Source organism: Mustelus asterias, chromosome 13, assembly GCF_964213995.1.
Source record: "Mustelus asterias chromosome 13, sMusAst1.hap1.1, whole genome shotgun sequence".
In the NCBI taxonomy this organism is placed as follows: domain Eukaryota; kingdom Metazoa; phylum Chordata; class Chondrichthyes; order Carcharhiniformes; family Triakidae; genus Mustelus; species Mustelus asterias.
The window spans coordinates 105,246,796-105,263,325 of NC_135813.1; the positions used below are offsets into that span (position 1 = coordinate 105,246,796).

Genomic DNA, 16,530 nt, shown 5'->3' on the forward strand with positions numbered 1-16,530 from the left:
TCAAAAATAGCTTCTTCCCTGCTGCCGTCAGACTTTTGATTGGACCTACCTCGCATTAAGATGATCTTTCTCTACGTCCTAGCTATGACTGTAACACCACATTCTGCACTCTCTCGTTTCCTTCTCTATGAACGGTATGTTTTGTCTGTATAGCGCGCAAGAAACAATACTTTTCACTGTATGCTAATCCATGAGACAATAATAAATCAAATCAAATCTTTGGTGTCCACAGCCTCTGTGACTGGATACTGCAAGAAGTCTCACAACATCCTGGATACTGCAACAGTGGAGGTGGGGGAGGCACTTGGTAACGGTGTTATGACATGAATATGACTGTGTTGAATATGAATTTGAGGGTGGCACAGTGGTTAGCCCTGCTGCCTCACAGCGCCAGGGACTCGGGTTCGATTCCCGGCTTGGGTCACTGCATGCGTGGAATTTGCACATTCTCCCCATGTCTACGTGGGTTTCCTCCGGGTGATGCGGTTTCCTCCCACACAAAGATGTGCGGGTTAGGCAGATTGGCCATGCTAAATTGCCCCTTAGTGTCGGGGGGACAAGCTAGGGTAAATGCATGGGGTTACAGGGATAGGGCTTGGGTGGGACTGTTGTCAGGGCAGAATCGACGGGCCGAATGGCCTCCTTCTGCACTGTAGGGATTCTATAATGATTCTGTGACTGTGATAATGAATTTGACTGTTTAGTGTTTATGCCAATTTAGCTGTCGTCACATGACCTCAATTCCCCGCCCCCACACGGCCACCCAACCTGTCAATCATCACCGAGCCCCGCCTCGATAAGCTTCACAGCCTGTCCGGGCTTTGATGTTGACAATCTGCCCCCCCTGCTCCAGCCGGGGAGGTGATGTCTCCATCGCTGCTCCAGCCGGGGAGGTGATGTCTCCATCGCTGCTCCAGCCGGGGAGGTGATGTCTCCATCGCTGCTCCAGCCGGGGAGGTGATGTCTCCATCGCTGGCCCCTCGCAGCATTTCACCCATCTCCATGGCAACGCCAGCCAGACCCACAGGGGGCCTTGTCACAGGTTTGGCCCATTCAGGATCCCCGCCCGCTGCCTGAAATTAATGCATGTGGCGCTCGGTGCTTTACAATGCCATTTCTTTTTTTAAAAGCGTCCATTACAAAGAGTGATCCACGATATCAGTTTGCAGCGTGGTTTCTGAATGTTGCACAATTAGAGAGCGGCGTGAGGTAGCCAGCTCGATCGCGGGGTCCTTCCTTGTTGTCCATGTGCGGAGCGGCGCGGCGGTGATGGGGGGACTGGAGAAGAAGAAGGTACCGTGGCAGAGGGGGGCCGAGCCGGGAGAGAGGGGGGTACCCGGGCAGGGGGCGACCTCGGGGCGGGGGCTACCTCGGGGCGGGGGATTCCCAGGGGAGGGGGAATCGCGGGCCGCGCATCCCCTCCCTTTGCAACGCCAACTCCACAGCTTTTAATCGTGACAGGCCTCAGCCCAGCAGCTGGTATACTGACCCCCCCCCCCTCCAGAAACTGGTATACTGACCCCCCCCCCCCTCCAGAAACTGGTATACTGACCCCCCCCCCTCCAGAAACTGGTATACTGACCCCCCCCCCTCCAGAAACTGGTATACTGACCCCCCCCCCCCGAAACTGGTATACTGACCCCCCCCCCCCGAAACTGGTATACTGAACCCCCCCCCCCGAAACTGGTATACTGACCCCCCCCCCGAAACTGGTATACTGAACCCCCCCCCCCCCCGAAACTGGTATACTGACCCCCCCCCCGAAACTGGTATACTGACCCCCCCCCCCCCCGAAACTGGTATACTGACCCCCCCCCGAAACTGGTATACTGACCCCCCCCCCCCGAAACTGGTATACTGACCCCCCCCCCGAAACTGGTATACTGACCCCCCCCCCCCGAAACTGGTATACTGACCCCCCCCCCCCCCGAAACTGGTATACTGACCCCCCCCCCCCGAAACTGGTATACTGACCCCCCCCCCCCCCGGAAACTGGTATACTGACCCCCCCCCGAAACTGGTATACTGACCCCCCTCCCCTCCAGAAACTGGTATACTGACCCCCCCCCCGAAACTGGTATACTGACCCCCCCCCCTGAAACTGGTATACTGACCCCCCCCCCCCCCGAAACTGGTATACTGACCCCCCCCCCCCGAAACTGGTATACTGACCCCCCCCCGAAACTGGTATACTGACCCCCCCCCCCGAAACTGGTATACTGACCCCCCTCCCCTCCAGAAACTGGTATACTGACCCCCCCCCTCCAGAAACTGGTATACTGACCCCCCCCTCCAGAAACTGGTATACTGACCCCCCCCCCCCTCCAGAAACTGGTATACTGACCCCCCCCTCCAGAAACTGGTATACTGACCCCCCCCCCTCCAGAAACTGGTATACTGACCCCCCCCCCCCCTCCAGAAACTGGTATACTGACCCCCCCCCCCCTCCAGAAACTGGTATGCTGACCCCACCCCCCCCTCCAGAAACTGGTATACTGACCCCCCCCCTCCAGAAACTGGTATACTGACCCCCCTCCAGAAACTGGTATACTGACCCCCCCCCTCCAGGAACTGGTATACTGACCCCCCCCCCCCCCCCCCCCCCAGAAACTGGTATACTGCCCCCCCCCCCCAGAAACTGGTATACTGACCCCCCCCCCCCCCCCCCCCTCTCCAGAAACTGGTCTACTGACCCCCCCCCCCCCCCCTGGAAACTGGTATACTGGCCCAGCTCCCCCCACACCCCCCCCATACAAGAGGCATACAAGATGATCAGAGGATTAGATAGGGTGGATAGTGAGAGCCTTTTTCCTCGGATGGTGTTGGCTAACACAAGGGGACATAGCTTTAAATTGAGGGGTGAGAGATATAGGACAGATGTTAGAGGTAGGTTCTTTACTCAGAGAGTAGTAAGAAGTAGTAAGAATGCCCTGCCTGCAGCAGTAGTGGACTCGTCAACATTAAGAGCATTCAAATGATTATTGGATAAACATATGGATGACATTGGAATAGTGTAGATTAGAGGGGCTTTAGATTGGTTCCACTGGTCGGCGCAACACCGAGGGCCGAAGGGCCTGTACTGCGCTGTAATGTTCTTTCTGGACCCTTTTAGTTCTCTTATACTAATTGTGACCCTTGGTAGTTGACAAACTATCTGTGCCCTGCCCACATTGCAGTTGGTATGCTGACAATGCCCCCCCAAACTGTCTGTGCTTCTATAGTTGGTATTTTGATGGTGTGTGTTAATATTTTGTGTTCTGCGTGAAAATAAAACATTTCCTTTTTCATCAGCATGAAAGAGGAGCTGCCACAAACTACATTACCAGAAATAAAGCCAGGAAGAAGCTGCAGCTCAGTCTCGCAGATTTCAGGTAAAATACCTTGTGGAGTCAGGTTTAGAAGGGGGTGGAAGTTATTCAGAAGAACTGCATTATTTATTCCCCTGATTAAACAATTTTGAAAATGTTTTGCCTGAAGTAAATCAAGATAGGTCACATATGAGATAGCATTGAAACTACTTCCAAAGTGTCGTGTCTAATACTGGTCATCGTGCTGTCGATAGGATATTACTTTTTGTGAGGGTGTTTTTCAAAAGTTACATATCATAGAAACCCTACAGTGCGGAAAGAGGCCATTCGGCCCATCGAGTCTGCACCGACCATAATCCCACCCAGGCCCTACCCCCATATCCCCACATATTTACCCACCAATCCCTCCAACCTACGAATCCCGGGACACTAAGTGGCAATTTAGCATGGCCAATTAACCTAACCCGCACATCTTTGGACTGTGGGAGGAAACCGGAGCACCCGGAGGAAACATATCCTGGAGGAGAAGCAATGAGGCACACACTGTCTTTGCACTGCTGTCCTTTCTTTGATTGTTTGGGGTTTGCACGTTCTCCCCCTGCCTATGTGGGTTTCTTTACCCCAGTCCAGCACTGGCATCTCCACATTATGTGGGTTTCCTCCGGGTGCTCCGGTTTCCACCCACATCCCAAAGATGTGTGGGTTTGGTTGCTTGGCCATGCTCAATTGCCTCCTAGTGACAGGGAGAGTAGGAGGGTAAATACATGAGGTTATGGTGATAGGCCTGGGTGGGATTGTTGTTGTTGCAGGCTCGATGGGCCAAATGGCCTCCTACATAGTGGGGATTTTATGGTTTTAGTGGAGCTGAGTGGAAATGTGACTGGCAATTCAGAATTCACAAAAAAGTGTTTCTAATTTTATGCTAGAGGATTAGAAGGGATCATGTTGATGGTGAAGGGGAAGACCATGGAGGGATTTAAAAATAAGGATGAGAATTTTAAAATGCAATGTTACTGGAGCAAGAGCCAATGAAAGTAATGGATGAATGCAAGTTGGTGCATGTTAGGATATGGGTAGCAGAGTATGTTTGAGCTCTCATTTACATAGGGTGAAAGATGAGAGGGTGGCAAGGGGAGCATTGGAATAGTGTAGACAAAGGCATGAATGAGTGTTTCAGCAACAACTATTGCAAATGCCCATCAAAAAACATTGGCTTATTGAGCCAGTTAATTTTTGCAGTGATCCACTTCTATTTCTAAAAAAACAATTGGATCAAATGGGCGGCACGGTAGCACAGTGGTTAGCATTGCTGCTTCACAGCTCCAGGGACCTGGGTTCGAATCCCGGCTCGGGTTGCTGTCTGTGTGGAGTTTGCACATTCTCCCTGTGTCTGCGTGGGTTTCCTCCGGGTGCTCCGGTTTCCTCCCACAGTCCAAAGATGTGCGGGCTAGGTTGATTGGCCATTCTAAATTGCCCCTTAGTGTCCCGGGGTGCATAGGTTAGAGGGGTTAGTGCGTAAATATGTAGGGATATGTGGATAGGGCCTGGGTGGGATTGTGGTTGGTGCAGACCCGATGGGCCGAATGGCCTCTTTCTGCACTGTAGGATTCTATGATTCTAAGTATGCTTTATTTCTTTCGATAGGCGACTATGCATCCTGAAGGGTATTTATCCTCATGAACCTAAACACAAGAAAAAAGTTAACAAAGGTTCAACCGCTCCTCGTACTTTCTATCTCATCAAAGATATCCGGTTCCTGTTGCACGAGCCTATTGTGAACAAGTTTCGTGATTATAAAGTAAGTTTGCAATCTCTTGTTTCCAGTTTAGTTAAGTGAATCTTATGGAATATGCATGTTTTAGAAACACCCAGCGTAAAATTGTTTTCTGGTTGAATGAATCTTCAGATGCTGTGGTAAGTCTCCAATGATCTATTTGGAATCCAGTTTTTCTATTTTATTGCTGCTGCATCACTTTTTTCAGGCTTTTGGCTGAAAATTGTTCTTTCGGAGAAATAAACACTCAAATCATAAGGGCTGTTCTTGCTCATGTTTTTTAAATTCCTTACTCGGAAAATGTTTGTCTTCTCTGCATCCTATCAATGTGTTTCCTCTGTGCCTTCTATCTTCTGTTAAGTTACAATTTGTAGCGGGGAATTTTTTTCCTCTCTGTCATGCTATGATAGGCTAATGAGTCTGTGACAGCAGGTTTTCTGGTCTCAGTTAACACAGGCTTGGTATGAAACCAGTCGGCAAATTGCTCAAAGTACAGCAGTAATTTGCATTTTCACGTCCATTCTGCCATTCAAAAGTTTCAAACATGTTCTGGTATAGTTTGCGTGTACTTATAAGGTACCTGTAGTTGTAAATGTGAGTTTCGTATATTGTATTTTGTTGTGTTCTCTGGTTAAAAACTTGAAGCTTTGTTTTACTTCAGCCTACACCTTGAACATATTTTCATTTGAAATCTCCGTTTCTCCTAAAGTCCCTTGGATCACAAAGAGCCCAGTTGCCCTGTGTAACTTTTAACACTTTTCTCCTAAAATTATCCACCATTCCAGGATGGTCCTGCAAGTCAAAGATAATTGTTTGCATCTCTCCACAAGCAACTGTCTTCTTAAACCTCTCTCCTCCACCTATCCTTCCAATAACAAGTGCAAAGTCCATCTATCATTAAGATTGAGACCATCATTGAGCTTCAACCCCTTCCTCTAACACTCAGAAAAAAACTGCCTTAGCCTTGAGCTCTTGTCTTCTATTTTCTCTCCTGTTTCCTCCCCCCCCCCCCCCCCCCTGTCCGCGAGGCCCTGCTCCTGTTTCCCCGCCCTTACAAAATCTTCCGAGGTTTGTTTCACTTTTCCAATCCAGAAGGTATGCTTCAGACCTCGAGTTTCCTTTCATTCTTAACATTCCAGCTATTTCTCTGAGGTAAGATTTTTTTGGAGGCCCTTCTATTAACTTTCTACCTTTTCCTCTACCGATCTTGACTGTATTTGCCTCAACTCCCTTGTTTGGGTTGTTGGCAGATATCTAACTGCCTTCCCACAGCTTCCCAAACTAATTCTGCTAACTGTTTTCTGCCACACTGCTCTATGATGACCACTGTAAATTTCTTCCATTAGCTGCATATTAGGCAAATTTTCCATCAGGAAATCTAAACGGAAATAGAGTTTCACCCACAATCCATGTGGTGAATGATGAAGTTAGTATTTTCTCTGCTTGAAATTCAAGTCCAACTGACTATCACTGACTGTTGGCTCTCTCAATCTAGTGAATCACAACATTGTTACGGCACAGAAGGGGGCCATTTGGCTCATCATGTCTGCACAGCATTCCAAATGAACATCATGGCTTAGTGCCATTCTCCTGCCTTTTCCCATATCTCTGCACGTTGTTTCTATTCAAGTAATCATCTAATGCCCTCTCGAACGCCTCGATTGAGCCTGCGTGCATCATACTTCTAGGCAGTTCATTATAGACCCGAACCAATCATTGTGCACCTTTTTCAAATCACTTTAAATCTGTGCCCTCTCGTTTTCGATCCTTTTACGAGCAGGTAATTTCTCCCTATATACTACCTCCAGCCCCTTCATCTCTAACAAATCTCCTCTTGGCCTTCTTTGCACTGAAAACTGTTCCAACCTCTCCAATCTATCCTCATAACTGAAGTTTCTCATCCCTGGAACCACTTTTGTAAACCTTTCCTGCATTCTCCAATGCGTTCACATCCATCCTATAGTGTGGTGCCCAAAACTGTACAAAATATTCCAGCCGAGGTCTAATTGGTGTCTTATATAAGTTCAACATAACCTCCTTACTCTGTATTCTGTGCCCCTATTAATAAAGCCCAAAATACTATATGGTTTATTATCTGCTCTCTCCACCTGTTCTGAAATCTTCAGTGATCTATGCACATCTGCACCCAGATCCCTCTGCTTCTGCACTCTTTATGAATTTTGCCCCTTATTTTGTCTTGTCTCTCCATATTCTTCCTACCAAAATGCATCACATCACACTTCTCCACGTTGAACTTCATTTACCACCTATCATTCACTCCACCAACTTGTCTATGTCCCTTTGAAATTCTACACTGTCCTCTTCATAATGTACATAATGTCATCTACAAACTTTGAAATTGTTCCCTGCACACCAAGATCTAAATTAAGATGCAATTTTTACCACAGCAAAGCTACAACTGTCGCTGTTCCAAAACTGAACTGCTTGTGTCTGTCAGTCAACACGTACAGATAAATTAAATAAGAGAACATTCTAACCATGGTTCCTCCCTGAATCACTATCTCCATGGCAACATGACCTGCTTTGGGATGGTCCAACCAGAAATTCAAATAAATTATTTTACCTTCAACATGACTCTTTGATTCTGCAACTCATTTGAATAATTTCTGTCAGTAATGGTGTTTTACGCTTCTCTCCCAGAATTGCTAGCTTCTAACTTAAATGATAGACACATTGGCTCTGCTAAGAGGTCCAGAAATGGACCATGCATTGTACAAATGCTTACATCTCTCCCTCTCATCTTGTAAGGTAAACATCAGGGAGCTTTTAACTAATTAATTCCCAGCTAGCTGGAATTGCATTCACTTCTGAATTATTATCAGTTCCTCCACCAGGATTTTACATTTATCTTGCATTTAACACTTTAACCTCCAACCTAATAGTGATATTCCTAAAACTAAAAGTTATATTCTCAAACACACGAATCTTAAACTAGGTATTCACAACAATAGCCAGAGTATCTCTGGCAAGGGCTTTAGTTGTTATTTCTGCACTGTACCTCCAGATTCCCTCTCTACATCATCTAGCTTTAGCAAGGCCTTTGATAAGGTACCACATGTTAGGTTGTTGCATAAGATTAAATCTCATGGAATCCAGGATGAGGTAGCCAAATGGCTTGATGACAGAAGACAAAGGGTGGTTGTAGAGGGTTGTTTTTCAAACTGGAGGCCTGTGACCAGCGGTGTGCCTCAGGGATCAGTGCTGGGTCCACTGTTATTTGTCATTTATATTAATGATTTTAGATGAGAATTTAGGAGGCATGGTTAGTAAGTTTGCAGATGACACCAAGATTGGTGGCATAGTGGACAGTGAAGAAGGTTATCTCTGCAACAGGATCTTGATCAATTGGGCCAGTGGGCTGACAAATGGCTGATGTAGTTTAATTTGGATAAATGTGAGGTGATGCATTTTGGTAGATTGAACCAGGGCAGGACTTATTCAGTTAATGGTAGGGCATTGGGGAGAGTTCCAGAACAAAGCGATCTAGGGGTACAGGTTCATAGGTCATTGAAAGTGGAGTCACAGGTGGACAGAGTGGTGAAGAAGGCATTCGGCATGCTTGGTTTCATCGGTCAGAACATTGAATACAGGAGTTGGGATGTCTTGTTGAAGTTGTACAAGACATTGTTAAGGCCACACTTGGAATAATGTGTACAGTTCTGGTCACCCTATTATAGAAAGGATATTATTAAACTAGAAAGAGTGCAGAAAAGATTTACTAGGATGCTACCGGGACTTGATGGATTAAGTTATAAGGAGAGGCTGGATAGACTGGGACTTTTTTCCCTGCAGCGTAGGAGGCTGAGGGGCGATCTTATAGAGGTCTATAAAATAATGAGGGGCATAGATCAGCTAGATAGTCAATATCTTTTCCTAAAGGTAGGGGAGTCTAAAACTAGAGGGCAAACATTTAAGGTGAAAGGAGAGAGATACAAAAGGGTCCAGAGGGGCAATTTGTTCACACAGAAGGTGGCGAGTGTCTGGAACAAGCTGCCTCTAGTAGGAGAGGCAGGTAGAACTTTGTCTTTTGAAAAGCATTTAGACAGTTACATGAGTAAGATGGCTATTGAGGGATATGGGCCAAACATGGGCAATTGGGACTTAATCTTTTTTTTAAAAAAAGAGAGCGGCATGGACAAGCTGGGCCAAAGGGCATGTTTCCAGGATTGTAGCTGTTGCCCCTTAAAAATATCATCTGTATTTGTGTTTGAAAGGAGGGTATGCGCAGGTTCCACATGTCACTTCTGACTATACCCCGCCACTGCTTTTCTCAGTCCTTCTACAGCTTCTGTATTGTCAGATGTCCAGTCTTTATAAGGTGCAATTTCTTGTAGATAAACATTATGAATGAAGGTATTGTCGATGGCCCCCACCACAAACCTCCTACTCTCGCCACTGATTCCATCTTTTTCATGGTTATTAACCTCGGTTTGTAAGCGATTGTTCGGAACTTTAGCATCTTCTTCAACCCAGACTTCGGCTCTGACCTTTTAATCTTCTTTCCATAGACATCCTATTTCCATCTCGCATCGCCTACCTTGGCCGATTTGTTGCTTAAATACCCAACCATGCCTTTGGTATCTCGAGGGTCAACTAGTGCGATGCTCTCCCGGCCAAACACCCGCCCACCACCTTGTGTGAACTTCAGTGCAGCTGAAGCTCTCTTGCCCATATCCGATCCCACGCCAGCTCCTGTTCATCCATCGCCCATGTGCTGCATTCGTGCCTGGTTCCTCAATGCCTCCAGTTTAAAATTCTCCGACTTGGGCTTAAATCCCTGTGTGGCCTCTCCCCTCCCCTATCTCCGTGATCCCTGCTTGTACACCCTTCCCTAAAACCTTTCCGCTGCGATTCTCCATTCCTCCAACACCAGATGTCATGTCTGTTTTAATTCGGCTGGTTATAATGACCGTCTGATATTTCTAACCATTCTGGAATGTAACTGCAGCAAAGAACTTTTTCAAGTAGTTTGTTTTAGATCCGTTGTCCATTCTTTTGCTACCCCCGATGGACCTTTTTTATAAATGGATTTACAATTACTTTAACAGCAAAGTAATAAACTCTGAAGGGAAATTGGCAAATTGCAAAACAAATAAGGGAACAACTGTTCCAAGAACATTTCAGTTTTACTTTCCAGTTCCTTCAAATGCTATTGCTATCGTACAACTCTCTTGATGCTCTGGATTAAATTACATTCTGTTTCAAAGGAAACTTACATCTTGATTATTTTGTTGACTGATTATGACAAAGTAAAACTGTGATACGTGCTTCTGCCTTTTCAGGTATTTGTCAGGAAACTCCGTAAAGCCTATGGAAAAGCTGAATGGGGTACGGTTGAAAGGCTTAGGGACAATAAGCCTGTGTACAAACTAGATCACGTCGTCAAAGAAAGGTAATTTATGGAACAACTCATTCATGTTCATAAAGGCGATCCCTTTCTGTCATTTGCTTTGTTCCTATTGTGCATTAAATGTTTTTGAAATGACTTGAAAGGTGTGCTCCACTTTTTAGTCTTGGATGTGTTAGGTACAGTAAAATTAAAAAGCTGCTTCCCAGCCTCTCAAGGAAGTTCAACACAACTAAATAGGTTAAGTTTCTCCCTTTTTTTTGCTGGTATGAAGTAAATGCATTGGTATGCTGGCTATCCAGAACAAAGAAAACTGCACAGGAACAGACCCTTCGGCCCTCCAAACCTGCACCGACCATGCTGCCCATCTGAACTAAAAACCCCTACCCTTCCGGGGACCGTATCCCTCTATTCCCATTCATGTCATTTGTCCAGGTGCCCCATAAAAGTCACTATTGCATCTGCTTCCACTACCCCCCCCCCCCCCCCCCCCCCCGAGTTCCAGACACCCACCACCCTCTATGTAAATAAAAACTTGCCTCGTACATCTTCTTTAAACTTTGCCCCTCGCACCTTAAACCTATACCCCCTAGTAATTGACTCTTCTACCCTGGGAAAAAGTTTCTGACTATCCACTCTGTTCATGCTCCTATTAATCCCGTAGACTTCTATTGGGTCACCCCTCAATCAAATTTTCAAAAATATAATTTTGGATCCAATTTGATAAATAATGGTGTCGCTAATTTTTTTATGTTTTGCACATACATTACCTTAGGGGAACTCTTCACATGAATTTAGGGATTGTAGCCTGCATTTCAGAATATTATGGGTTTACACTCTGAGGTTTGGGATTTTGTGTTTGTTTTCGAGAAATTACCACATTCCTCAAAGCACAGCTTTTAGTGAAATAATTCTAAAAGGATTATGTTGAAGCATTGGCTCAGTTGTGCTTTACAGCCAGTGAAGTACTTCTCCAGTGTAGTCATGGACATGTCAGCCAATTTGTGCATCGCTAAATCCCACAATCTCCTAATTTTTAGGTAATGACCTCTTCAGCGTTCCACGAGTGTCAGGCTCAACCTTTGTATTCTGGTCCATAGAGTGGAACTTAAGCCCATAACTTTCAGATTTGGGTGAAGGTGCTGTCCACTGAGATACAACAGAAACCAATGAAGTAGTACAGGGCCACGCTTCTGACCTACCAGTGGAAGGGTGATAGTGAAGTGGGGGCGGGGTGCTGGCCTGGAGCTGTGTGCTCTTTGGACATGCACGTCGCTGATGAGGCAGGGTGGCACAGTGGTTAGCACTGCTACCTCAGAGCACTAGGGATCCAGATTCGATTCCCGGCTTGGGTCACTGTGCGGAGTTTGCACTTTCTCCCCGTGTCTGTGTGGGTTTCCTCCGGGTGCTCCAGTTTCCTTCCACTGTCCGAAAGATGTGCTGGTTAGGTGCATTGGCCATGGTAAATTCTCCCTCTGTGTACCCGAACAGGCACCAGAGTGTGGCAACTAGGGGATTTTCACAGTGACTCCATTGCAGTGTTAATGTAAGCCTATTTGTGACTAATAAATAAACTTTACTTTTAACTTTAAGGCGCTGCTAATTTGTTAGTTTTGAACTGAACAATAAGCTCCTTTTCAGGATGCTTTTTGCCTCCATGTTGAGCCTCAAAATTAAGAGTTTGAGGAGAACGTGATTATGAAAAATCGCATGCTAATTTTAGTATTCTTTATATGACTGACATGTGGAAACAGTGCTCAGTCAGCATTTTGGTCCTCTGAAGTATAACTCGAATGTCACTGAAATTTCTGGGATTTCTTTTGCATTGGTGTCCAAAAACTGTTTTTTCCTGGACTTTGCAAAATGTTAGAAACAATGAAAATAAAGAGAGAAGATATTGCAACCTTTAAGTAATAAAGGAATTTTCTATCATGCTTTGTTGTCTTGTATTCTATCTAAGAGCGGAAGAGAGTTGCTGGAAAAACTCCTTCAGATATTGGAGCAGTCTTCAAACAATGCATTTATTTGGACTTTCTAATAAGATTTTTTAAAGTAATATTTTGCAGAGGAAAGAGAAAAACGTGGAGAAAGTGTGGTGTTGACAAATTGAGCAGTGAAATGTTATTGCCATTTGATGGGTGTGGATGAGGTTAAGACATGTTCCTTCAGCCGGTACATTGCAACAAGAATGGAGGTTGTGTGAACGAGGGGGTGCCATTTGATATTAATGAATCCTTTTTAGAAGGAGCAGAGTGGGAGAGGGCAGAGCTCCTAGGAACTGTGCACCCAAATTAATGGACAAAATGTAAATAGACAGGCCAGCGAGTCTGTCACAAATGAAAGGAAACTTAACTATGAAAGAATTGGAGAGGGACCATATAACTGGTAATTTGTTAGAACCTGTTGCAATGTCAAAGCAATAATATCACACAGTTTTCAAAAGCAGAGCTGTAGATGTAATGCAAACCCTGATATCCTTGCAACAGATTAGGGTGAATTTTAAAATGTTTTTGATATTTTTGAAGCTCTTTTTAAAAATCAGCTTTTTTTTGTTAGCTATTTGGTTTATAGCTGTTGTAGTACCTCAGTTAGGTCATGGTGTGGCACTGTTACAGGTGGAATAACATAATTCCTACTACCCGGAGGGACCATTTACGCCTCCAATCAGTGAGTCTTTATTTAACAAAGCCAACAAAAGCATTTACAACTTTCCCACATGACCTCCAGAGCTGTTTAACAGGAAGAGCCATGGAAGGAGAGGTTTCATTGCCTTATGCATTTCCATGTGGCTCTGTATCTTCCTCTGCTTCAAATAATTGCCTACACATTTAAAAGATGGAATGGTTTCTGGCTAAGCCACGTTATTGGAAAAGAATTCCACAAACCATCAATCCTCACTGGAAGTTTTTCCAACCCGCTCCCCAATTCCCTGATCATTTTAAGTTCATGACCTCTTCTCGCTGACTACAAATCAGTAAAACCTTTCTCCGTTCAAAATTACTCATTTTTTAAAAATTCTTTCATGAGATGTGACGATCACTGGCAGGGGCAGCATTTGGTTCCCATCCTGAATTGTGTTTGAGAAAGTGCTGGTGAGCCACTTCGTTAAATCACTGCAGCCCATCTGTGATATAAAAGCCTTTATCAAATCATTTGAACTTCTCATCTGTGCAGTGGAAATAATCCCAGCATCATTTTCCTGAAAACTATAATTGCCAATTGCTGGTAACATCTTAATGAACCTGCACTGTATGCTTTCTGTAGCTTTAATAATGTTCTTTCTATAAGGAGTACTCAAAACTGCTCCGCAATGTGGATTAGCCATCGTCTTGTACAAATTTATTGGTCTCTTTTTGCCCTCAAGTTTTCTACCCTTATTTATAAACTCCATCATGTTGTTGGGCTTTGTTTCATCTCCCTGCAGTTTTAATCATTTCTGTATTTGAGCATAAGAATGAGTAGTAAAGAAAAGACCATGTTCAATCAATTAGCTTTTTGCCATCCAGGTAGTCAGTTAAAGGTTACAGTGAAAATGGAGTTGTTAATTCACCAACCACCTGGACGCCTCCTACACTAACCTGAAATAAAAAAGCTCCAACAACATTGTTGGCTTTACTCCTAAAACTTTTTAATGGCCAGAAAAAATTCCTAATTCAGCCCACTCGGAGAGCCAAGCTTCAAAGGGCAGACCTGAGCCTTTCTTCCTTTCAAATCTAATAATTTATCAATTTTATGAGTAAATTTGTTCCCCCCCCCCGCCCCCCCCATAAGTTTAGAAATGTTTTTAACTGTGTAGTTTAGACAGGCATCATGATCGGCACAGGCTTGGAGGGCCGAAGGGCCTGTTCCTGTGCTGTACTGTTCTTTGAGTGTGACATTCCTTTCTCATGCACTGCAAACATGGTCAAGATTTTTACTGATGTAGGTAAATTCATTGGAGCACTAAATTGTCATGCAATTCATGGTATATCTTTAGAGGAAGCCTTAAACATGGAAAAGCAGATAGAAATTTAATTGTCCCCATTTGTTACTCCTCCCACCCACGACCTAAAGAAAAAGCGAGTTAGTACCAGCAAAATGACAATGGATGAAGTTACTTTTACAATCACTTCTGTTCACTAATAAGATCATTATATTGTGTGTCAGTCTGGTCGTTTGAAGGGTCCACTCATTTAATTGGGAATATCTAAAAGTGGTCTATTCTCATTGACCAGTAAACCTAAAGCTCTTTCTCTCTGTTTTTACCCACGTCACTACCCCTACCCCTTCCCCTTTGACTCCCTGCCTCACTGCAAAAAGAAGCACCCTATTGCATTTCACTTTATAGTACTCAGTGAGTAGACAAGTTAGCTGTGAAAAGGCCTGGTAATTAAGACAGGAGGAAAAGACACACCTTGAGTTTCAGAACTGGCTGTTACTGATAATTCATGGTATATCAGGACTTTAACCTGGTGTTGTTAAACTTCTTACTGTGTTTACCCCAGTCCAACGCCGGCATCTCCACATCATGACTGATAATTAAAACAGGAATGGTTGAAATGGAAACAGTTGGTCAGTGTTTAGGGAGAAATTTAGGTTAATGGTGCTATCTCCTTTTGTTCAGTCATGAAAACAGGGTGAACTTGTTGCACACACAAAGTTCTGATCTTAAAAAAAACAAATGAAGGTGGTTAGGAACATTACAAAGCTGTAATAATCTCGGGGGTTTTGGATAAGCACAAAAGAGCAAAGCTCAAGTGACGTCAATCTGGTGTCCTCAAAGAGATTCCATTTTTGGAAAATCTAATTATCTCCTTGGTGTTTTTCTCTTTCTCTGTCTCTTCCTCCTCTCCCCACCACCCCCACCTCAACTATCATCCAACGTGATACTTCACCAACAGCTTAGCTGCGATTGAAAATGTACAAGTAGCATACCAGCGGTGTACACTTAGTTCCACTGCTCTATACTGCCACAGGTTGCAACACGCTACCTGTTCCAGACTGTCTGAGCTTTCACCTCTCTTGCTTAAACCCCCCCTGCCCTCCATCACCCCGCAGACAGTGAACTTTCCCATTCTAGTTTTTTTTACTGGGAATTGGGCATCTTCTGTTAACCAGCTCCTCTTCAGCACTGAATTTTTCCCATGTGGTATTAAATTACTTGATGCAGAAGGTGTTTTTGTTTTTCTAAAAAATGATTTTGATGCTAAACAAGCATCTCATGGTGTCAGCTGATGCGGAATAATTTTTTTAAAACAACTCTTTCTGGATACTTAATACTTTGTGTATATTTTATAGATTTTAAAAGACCTGTTCAAAATTGTCTTTGTTTTAATGGGGCATGTTGTTTCAATTGAAGGTGCTCTTCAAACTGTTAATGATTGACGAGCCATCTGTTAATATATCCTACATTTGCACGGTTATCTTGGTTTCTGTTTACATTTCAGACAAAAGGATTTGTAAGTATTTCAAACCTTTTAGAAACACAGACATCTCGTGTTTCCCAGTGCATTAAAGCCCACATCCTCACATGTAATTCCATCCATGACCTTGTCCTACCCTTTCTCTGCAATCTCCTCCAGCCACACGTTCCCTCGGATTCTGACCTTCTGTATCTTTTGCCCCACCCCTTCGCCCTGATGTTACTAGCAAAGTTTTCACCCCAGTCCTGCTCTTTCAAAAGCTTTCTCAAAACTATTTGTCCAAACTTTCTAACTCCTACACTTCCCCGTTGCTGCCTTCCAGATTTGGCAGCAATTGTTCCTCCGATTTGTGAAGCATTTTGAGATGTCATGGCTTATATAAATGTTAATAGTAGCAGTGCCATCTAGTTATATCCACAAATCCTATTGGCTCTGAAACTCCAGTCAGTCTTTCTTGTTTTCCAGTGATCTAGACTGTGGAAATCACTTGCCCTGTACCTCCCTCAGTCTTCCAACAATGTATTTGTTTTATTGAAATCATGTGATCGAGAGTTCACCTTCCTCTTTTTATAATCTGGCCCATGAAAAACACATGATTCATGAGAGAGAGACGGGCCTCTGCTAGATTTCTTCCAGTACGTACAACTGTTTTACACCTGACCCCACTCCTGCCCCTCT

At 44.5% G+C, this 16,530-nt stretch overlaps 1 protein-coding gene across 1 annotated transcript in view; it reads left to right on the forward strand.

Annotated features, from left to right (window-relative positions):
- The first annotated feature begins 1,061 nt into the window (after positions 1-1,061).
- pes (pescadillo) overlaps positions 1,062-16,530 on the forward strand; it is a 41,818-nt gene continuing 26,349 nt past the window's right edge. The window contains exons 1-4 of the mRNA XM_078227417.1: positions 1,062-1,293; positions 3,292-3,371; positions 4,953-5,106; positions 10,386-10,495. Of these exons, the coding sequence (XP_078083543.1) occupies positions 1,270-1,293; positions 3,292-3,371; positions 4,953-5,106; positions 10,386-10,495 (368 nt within the window). The 5' untranslated portion in view covers positions 1,062-1,269. The remainder of the gene's footprint in view (positions 1,294-3,291; positions 3,372-4,952; positions 5,107-10,385; positions 10,496-16,530) is intronic.